Source organism: Chelonoidis abingdonii, chromosome 3 (assembly GCF_003597395.2).
Source record: "Chelonoidis abingdonii isolate Lonesome George chromosome 3, CheloAbing_2.0, whole genome shotgun sequence".
Taxonomy (NCBI): domain Eukaryota; kingdom Metazoa; phylum Chordata; order Testudines; family Testudinidae; genus Chelonoidis; species Chelonoidis abingdonii.
The window spans coordinates 109,089,542-109,098,862 of NC_133771.1; the positions used below are offsets into that span (position 1 = coordinate 109,089,542).

Consider the following 9,321-nt stretch of genomic DNA (forward strand, 5'->3'; position numbering starts at 1 on the left):
TTCATGGATTAGGGACCCAATTTTATAAGGTTCCAGGGGCTTCTGTATAGATTATTTAGGTTAATCTTTCTATCTACTCATTGGGACTCAGTGCTCAGTCTAGAAGATACCATCAGATGTTTAGTTTTGCAGTTCTCAAACTGTGGATTTGTGTCTCCAGAGATAACATGCTTGTTAACAGCAAAAATGTTTTTAAATAAATAAATAAATATATAGGTGAGAAACAACAGACCTCAACCCTACTTGTCCCTCTACAAATTTGTGTACACAGAGTCAATCCCTTACCTCTCTATCAAAGAGCAAAGTTTCAAGAAGTTCAATGAATAGAAGATTGTTGGGGGCGAAACAGATCTGGACAAGGAGAAGAAGCCTGGAGATAAATGTGAGAAGGGAGGGACAGGCAGTAGCAACAAAAGTTAAACTGTTTGAGCAGCATATTCCAGAAATCTTGAGGTCTGAGTGTAGCCTTCATTGATTTGAGATCTACTACCACAGCATTCTCTCACTAGAAAGGAAAACCTATAATGGCAGCAGGCCATAAGAGAGACTCAGTTTGGGAATATTTTAATGAAGTTTCTCTGCCTGTGAGTAAGACAGGCATGTGTGCAAAATGCAAACAGTGCAACAAAGAAATGTAAGACCTAGTTCCCTGAATTAAATATCGTAAGAAGTGCTCCTTCTCAGATGGAAGCTGCGTTGAAGATGAAAGGAACGTGTCTGAACATGCAGGATCTTCACAGATTTGAGGACTGGAAGGGACCTCGAGAGGTCATCGAGTCCAGTCCCTTGCCCTCATGACAGGACCAAATACTGTCTAGACCATTTTTTTTTCATACTTCTTTCTTAAGGACTGCCTGTCTTCCTTCTGTACTATTCTTGAATTCTCATGTTTGAGCAAATAATATAGTTGTTACTTTATGGTACTATTGTTTTAGATGCAGTTGTGATAAAAAATAAATAGCTGAAATAGGCAGATCTTCCTTTTACAATTTTATCTTTAAAGTAGTACTAAGTGTCGATGAATGCAATGAGTAATACTAAATTAGCAGTATGGTAGTAATAATTAAATAACTGCATTGATTTATTTGTTTAGGAGAATCCATCCTCAACATACAGGATTCTGAAGACTATCCACCTTCAAGATCACCATCATTTTCTATAGTTTCAGAGTTATTTGCCAATGATAGTGTTTCATTCACATCATGTATGTCACATAGCCACAGTATATCACCCGTAGCAAAAAGAAAAAAGATCTCCATCATCCAGAAACAACCGTAGATAAGTTTGTCATAGGAACCAGCAGATTACAAAAAAGCGTAATTGATGAAAAAATTGCCTGTTTATGCAACAAACTCTTCTTTCCATATGATTGAGAACCCACACTTCATTAACATGGTTCAGGCATTAAGACCAGGATACAGTCCACCCAACAGGGCAGATGTCACAGGCAAATTACTGGATAAAGTGTATGAAAGAGAAATTGAGCAGTGTGCAAAAGGTCTAGAGGGTGAAATTGTTAACCTGAGTCTTGACAGGTGGAGCAATGTCCACAATGATCCTGTTGTATGTGCTTGTGTCACAACAGAAGAAGGGAATGTCTTCCTTGCAGAAACAACTGATACATCAGGAAATGCACACACAGCAGAACACTTAAAAGAAATAGCAGTAAAAGCTATAACAAACTGTGAAAAAAAAATGCATGTCATAAACAATGCTGCAAATGAATCCAAGATGAGAAGAAATTATTTAGAAGTGAAGAGAGTCCCAAGCTAATAACATACGGTTGCAGTGATCATTTGATGCACCTCCTAGCCAAAGACTTCAGTGTTCCAGAAATACAGACTAATGATGTTGAAATTGCAAAATACTTCTGTAATAACCACTTTGCAGCAGCTGCTCTGAAAAAAAAGTGGAAGGAACCAAGCTAACTCTCCCACAAGATGTGCAATGGAACTCAGTAGTGGACTGTTTTAGGCACTATATCTATCAAGAACTGGCCTGATCTGATGACAGTTTGTGAACAAAATCGTGAAAAAATAGATGGCACTGTCATAGCCAAAGTTCTCAATATTGGGCTTAAGAGAAATGTTGAACACGTGCCGAGTACCCCGAAGCCTATTTCTGTAGCCTTGAACAAAATAGAGGGAATTAGCTGTTTTATTGCTGATGCTGTTGAAATTTGGAAGGAACTGAGTGAGATCTTAAGAAGAGAAATATGCAATGACAGAGTTAAATTACAAGCATTAATAAAATTAATGGGATAGGAAAATATTCTCAATACTCACTACCAGTGTCAAAACTTAACTTCTGAAGAAGAGGAATTGGCTATGACATGGACATCCAGCGATCACCCCTCCATAAATGCTAACTATAACAAACTGCAGAGCTAAGAGTGAACCATTCAAGAAGTAGATGTTTGCTGATAATGTTTTAAAGAAAGTCACACCAGTGAACTGGAGGAAGTCACTTAAGCACTTGGATTCAGAGACTGTTGAAGTGATAATCTCACTTTTAACAGCAGTAGCTTCTTCTGCTGGTGTAGAAAGTCCAAAAGAAGAAAATATTCTAATTAATTCCAAATTGAGAAATTGTTTGGGACCTGAAAAAGCCGGAAAGCTTGTTTTTCTTTTCCAGATTATGAACAAACAGGAAAATGAAGGTGAAGACGACTGAGTTAGCTGCAGAAGCCAATATTTTAATTTTTCCTCATATTGACCTGACATCATCAATTTAATTTTTTCTCTTTAACTATTTCATTTACCTATTTTAGTTAAAAAAACAAAAACAAACCCGATTTTAAAGAAATTGAATGTTTAACTACATTCAAAAATTCATGCTTGTTTTGTTAAAATATTGTGTTGAAGAAAAAAATCCAGAATACATACATTCAAAACCAGACTTAAATATGGGTGAGGGCGGTCTTTAATGACTCGAGGAAAGGAGAAGCAAGGGGATCTGTCCCTTATCTCTAACACTGTTAAGAGAGAAGACATTTGGAAGGATATATCAAAAACATCCAAAGTTAGGAATTCAGGTTTTCTGTCCCCAAAATCCTTAGAGGCAAAGCAACAGCTAAACAGATTGTCTGCCTACTGTAACAAGCCACTACGATCTTTCTGGATGCCAACATAATTTGAAGAATTTTGTTTGAAGACAAAATGGAATAAGACCAGCAGCAAGAGGACAGAAATAACTCAGTTTAAAACACAATTCAGTTAAGTGTTCAAATCTACATACTGAATGTTCAATTGTGTTTTAAAAAAATAAGTTAGTGAAGTCCCTGTGCTACTAGGTGTCTTGTAAGTTTCTTCAGCCTGTACATCTGAGGGGTGAATGGAAGAGATTTTCTCTCTCCTGCTTCTTATCCTATCAAAACAGGCAGAGCAGTGTTTTTCAACCTGTGGGTCAGGGCCCAAAACTGGGTCATCAGAATGCTTCAGAGGGTTATGTGGCAGCTCCTGTGGCTACTGTACAACAGGGCTGGTTGGGCTCACCTCCCTGCTCTAGGCACTGTAACTTCTGGAGTCCCAATGCCACTCCAGTTTGGTCCAGCCATCATTATGACAGGGGTCTGGGTAGGCCAAATTTGATACTGTCTTTGAAAAGTAACCATGTGCTTAACATTAGGTGAGTGTAATTTTGAAAGAGAAATTCCACATTTAGAAAGTGGACATTTCTAACAGAATGATTATTTTTCATGTCTTTTAAGAAGCTCAGAAGTTTAGAATGTTAGAAGCAGTTTAGGAAATAGATTAGTGGGCTGAAGGTAGGTGGAGTACACCTCTACCCCGATATAACGCGACCCGATATAACACGAATTCAGATACAAAGCGGTAAAGCATTGCTCCGGGGGAGGCAGGGCTGGGTACTCCAGTGGATCAAAGCAAGTTCAATATAACGCGGTTTCACCTAAAACACAGTAAGATTTTTTGGCTCCCGAGGACAGCGTTATATCCGGGTAGAGGTGTAGTTAAAAAGTATGTGATAGTTAGACGCAACTGATTAAATACTTCTATCACCTGGAATTATATAAATCCCATCTTGCCTGAACCAGCCTTGAAAAAGCTGCCATTTAGCATACATACATACCCATTAAATCATCTTAAATATTTTTAATCGAAGTATTAATATTGAAAAGTCTGAAAATACCTGTTTTTACATCTAAACATTTACAAGCAGAAAGGAACAAAATGAAAATAAGCAGAAATATTTCAAGAGTAAAACCTGGATGCCACTCTGTAACTATTGCTTCATTACTGTCATTTGTTCTTTGGCTTTATTTACATAATAGTAGATGTACAGATTGCTACAAAGAAGTTTGTGTCCGAACCACAACCATGTATGAAAGACTGGGAGAAGGAAGAAATACAACTCTCCGCATTGATTCTGTGGCTCTGTAAACAGTGCATCTCTGTTTCAAAGAATTCTTTTCCATGTACGTTAAGGACAAATGCAAATTAGACTTGACTATGGCCACGTCTACACTACGGGATAAAATCGAATTTGCTAAAATCGGTTTTATAAAACTGATGATATAATTTCGATTTCCTGCGGCCACACTAGGCACAGTAATTTGGCGTTGTGCGTCCATGCTCCGAGGCTAACGTCGATTTCTGAAGAAGAGAGAGATGAAAATCATTCCTTGACTACTTCAATGTCACCCTATGTGTACTGAATGCTGCTGGTAGATGGGATGCTACAGCAGTGAAGAGCATATCCGCTCCTCTCCCTCCTCCTCCCGGGGGTAGACAGTGCAGAAGGACTGCCCCACCATCCTCGAGAACCCCATTGCCTTGATAATTGTCAATATCGAAGGCAAGTTATTCCTGGTTACTCGCCGGCATAGATAGGACAGAACGGCATACACCAGTCTCTCTCGATACCTGGGGTGAAGATTTTTGAATAGCAAATTGGGATTGACTCGTTGCATGGGTCAATCTCCCTTATGGTTTTCTAAAAATAGAGTCCGTCCGCCTGACTGTCATAGCCGGGGGCTGCCTCCAAGTGCCTCCGCGCCACCTTTCTCATTTTATTCCACTAACAAGTCTGCTGTTTCTATTCTTGTATTCCTTAACTTCATGAACAAATGGCGGGAGGGCACTGCCACGGTGACAGGAAGGTTGAGAGGAGGGAGCACGGGGCGGTTTTCTTTGCAGGGCAACCCCTGCTGAATACTGACACGCGGAGCAGCTGTGCTCTCTGATACACTGGATCTCTATTACACTGCATTATCTAGCAGAACGGACTCTATTTTTGAATCGTAAGGGAAGGATTGGCTCATTGCCAAGTGAGTCAATCCCAATTTTGCCTTCACAAAATTCGCCAGGGGACTCATCGGATGCAGCGGACAGTACAGAGAGGGAGAGATAACCGTCATTCAATTGCAGTTTTCTCCGGCAGTAGACGGTACGACGACGACAGAGGTAACCATCTCTGCTATCATTGCAAAAGCAAGTGAATGCGGCTTTGTAGCCTGGAGTATCGCCTCTCTCTCGCGGCATCCAGTACACATACGGTGCCGGAAAAAAAAAGCTGAAGGCTCCATGTGCCGTGTATGGCGTCTGCCAGGGCAATCCAGGGAAAACGGCGCGAAAGGATGTCAGGTGATGTTTTCCCGGAGGAAGGAGACTGAGACATTTACCAGAACCACCCGTGACCATTAACATTCAACCTGAAATTCCAAGGGGCGGGGGAGATCGCGGGAACTAGGATGCTAACGGAAGTGCTACCACAATGCAACAGACATTGAAGTAGTCAAGGAATGATTTCTTTCCCTTTTTTTTCACGTGGTGGGGGGGGGAAAGAAACTGAGGAGCTGTTCCCTGAACCACGCCAGACACTGTGTTTGAACCTACAGACATTGGGAGCTCAGCCAAGAATGCAAATAATTTTAAGAGACTGCTGTGGACTGTGGGATAGCTGGAGTCCTCAGTACCCCCTCCATCCATGAGCGTCCATTTGAGTCTCTGGCTTCCCGTTACGCTTGTCACGCAGCGCTGTGTATCCTGGAGTTTTTTTTTTCAAACGCTTTGGCATTTCGTGTTCTGTAACGGAGCTGATACAACAGATTTGTCTCCCCATACAGCGATCAGATCTAGTATCTCCCGTACGGTCTATGCTGGAGCTCTTTTTGGATTTGAGACTGCATCGCCAGCCCGTGCTGATCAGAGCTCCACGCTGGGCAAGCAGGAAATGTAATTCAAAAGTTCGCAGGGCTTTTCCTGTTTACCTGCCCGCTGCATCCGAGTTCAGATTGCTGTCCAGAGCGGTCAGTGCTGCACTCTGGGATACCGCCCGGAGGCCAATAACGTCGATTTCCGTCCACACTAACCGTAATCCGGAACTGTTAATATCGAATTTAGCGCTACTCCTCTCGTCAGGGTGGAGTACAGAAATCGATTTAAAGAGCCCTTTATTTCGATATAAAGGGCGTTGTAGTGTGGACGGGTACAGCGTTAAATCGATTTAACGGCCATTAAATTGATTTAAACGCGTAGTGTAGACCAGGCCTATGGCACATGTTCTCAAATACTACAGAACTTTGTCCTTCAATCTTAGAAGTGTACATAAAATATTCCTACTCCAACTGGAGCTGGGTTTTATTGTTTACAGTGTGTTTTATATGCACTTAGAATACTGTACAGGAAGGTAACCTTGACCTACTTTTGACCAAATTTTGAGCAGAAAGGATAATTTGTCAGTGAAGTCTGTTCTTGGGTACTCAGAAGTAACATAGTATACCTTAATATTCCATATATATTCCACATAATATAGTGCTACCCCAACACATGCTGTAACCAATAGCAATGAGTCTAAATCAAACTTACTAAATTATGCTGAAAATCCAATGGAATTTTAAGTGTCACCTTTCCCTCTTTCAACAAAACCATGCAAAAGTACAGTTTTTCTACTCACTATCCTTTCTAAACCCAATGCAAGTATTTAACTAAGTGCAGCTGAAAGTATTTAATTAATGTTTCCTAGATTGAGTGATCAAGAGCTCAACAAAATAAGTGTTGATGCACTGATCCAAAATGAGACATTTAAGAAAATTAGTGCAGGAACCTTAAAAAGGATTAACAACTTCTTTATTTTTAAAATATGATTTAATTTTCATATTAAACATATGCCAGGAGTGCAGTGGGGGCGGAGCGGGAAGGTTCGTCGTGACTGCCGGCACAAGGCCCCTGCTAACCCTCCAAGCCCACCTGGACCCAGTGTCCTGAAGCACGGCGTCCCCCAAAGCGCAGAGTGCCCTGGTCCTTCCTATGGACAGGACGGCTCTGCCCACAGTTGCTGCTGTTCCCCACTGTACTGTAGCCAGATGTTCTTCCTAAAAAGGAAGCCATTTGCAAACGAGTTTTTTAAAAAAAATCCTAAAGCTCAGTGCTATGATGCTATCCAAGACACTCTTCCTAGGCAGGAAATCCAAACAAAACCAGAACAATCATGAAGGGGATGAGGAATAAGGATAAAGAGTGGGAACAAAAGGAGGAAACAAACATGCTATACCCTCCACATCTTCAAACTCAGATAGGCACGCACACGAGACCATGCCCTCTATGACCTAACATACCCACCGCAGCAAAACCTTGTCTTCACTACTTCTGCAACACAGAGCCTCTCATCACGTCCTAAAACCCACCATGACCACTCAGTCCTCTCTTACCCCAGATCCTACCTCAGCCACAGCCCCGTTGCCAAAACACATCCCTCTCCTGCCCAACCACCCCCCAGCATAGCTCCCTTCCCCTATTCCCTTGCTATTTCCCCTTCCTCCACAGCCTCCGCGCCCCATGTCAACAACCTTCCTCACAACACCGCACTGCTGTCGCTTAAAGCCCGATTCTGGAGTCCAGGGATTACATGAGAATCCAATGACCGACCCCTTCACAGAGCAAAGTGCATTTCTAGCTGCTTGTGGCTCGGGCAGAAGAGATTGAAATCAGAGCCCAGTGCCCCCTTCAGGCTCAGAATCCAGGGGGCAGAGGCAGACCCACCATCCGATTTTTTTAAATACCATGGTTTTCTGACCCATCGTTTGGGGGGAAGGGGCGAAGAAGAGTCCGATGTGATATCTGAACTCTTAAGGGCTGGCCAGTTACTGCTCCCCCCTCCCCCGCAGCGCCTCGCCCCCCGGTACCTGTTTCCGGAAATTCCCCGGAGCTGGCCGCGCTCCGCGGCAGCAGCACAGAGAGGAGGCAGAGAAGCGCGGCCGCGGGCGGCAGAGGCCACATCCTCGCTCGGGGGTCGCTGGCCGCGCCAGCAGAAGGCGCGAGCGGCAGCCAGGCTAGAGCGCAGCAGCCACTGCCCAGCGGCACCTCAGCGTCCGGGCCGAGAATCGCGAGGAAGCTGGAGCGCGCCGCGCCCGGTCCTGGTCACGTGACTGCGCGGAGGGGGAAGGGCGGCGAGGCCCGCCTGTCTGGCTCTGCAGTGCAGCCGCGTCTCCGCGCCGCGCCGCCGTTATGCGGGGCAGGCTCTGCGCCGGCCCCTGCTCGCTTAACCCTCTGCTGCCTGTACGTGTCACGGGGGCGCTCCGCCAACACTCCAGGAATAACCACTCCCGCGGCAGCCCCAATCGTGCACATTTCGTGTGTCTGTCTCACCCACCCATCGACTCACAGAAACGGACGATTAGGGTTGCGGAGACCTCAGGAGGTCCGTCTTCTAGTTGAGGGGTGGGGAAAATATGGCCTGCAGGCGGGATGCAGCCCGTCTAACATTTCTGTGGGGCCCACCAGGCTCGTCAGCTCTCCGGGCCGCTAAAGGTCCTGGGGTGCAAGGACACAGGCAGGCTGCCTGCTGTGGCCCCCTGCTGCTCCCAGAAGCGGCCGGCTGCTGCTAGCATTTCTCTGCATACCCCCGGAGGGAGGCGGGGGGAGAAGAGGGGAGGCAGCTCCGTACACAGCCCTTGTCCCCAGCACTGTCATCACTGCTCCCATTGGCTGGTTTCTGGGGTGCAGGCAGCACACAGAGACCCCGCTGCACCCCCCCCCCCCAAAGGGCATGCAGAGTTGTGCCAGCTACAGCTGCTTGCAGGAGCAGCATGGGCCCACGGCATGCAGGCAGCCTGCCTGAGTCATGCTGCGCTGCTGGCTGGGAGCCGCCTGTGGAAAGCGCCTCCCAGCCGGAGCTTGCACCTCCTCCTGCACCCTAACCCTCTGCCCCAAGTTAGACCCCCTCCTGCACCCAAACTGCCTCCCAGACCCCACACCCCCTCCATTAATATAGTAGAAATGTGCAGCCAGTGATGACTTATAAAATTAATGGAGTGGCCACCCCTGTGAATATTGTTGCCCAGCCTATATCTAGTCCAGCCCC

The 9,321-nt window shown here is 45.0% G+C and overlaps 1 protein-coding gene across 1 annotated transcript in view; it reads right to left on the reverse strand.

Annotated features, from left to right (window-relative positions):
• The window catches only part of IFNGR1 (interferon gamma receptor 1), a 26,173-nt gene extending 17,804 nt beyond the window's left edge, over positions 1–8,369 (reverse strand). The window contains exon 1 of the mRNA XM_032770011.2: positions 8,144–8,369. Within this exon, the coding sequence (XP_032625902.1) occupies positions 8,144–8,237 (94 nt within the window). The 5' untranslated portion in view covers positions 8,238–8,369. The remainder of the gene's footprint in view (positions 1–8,143) is intronic.
• Positions 8,370–9,321: the final 952 nt, after the last annotated feature.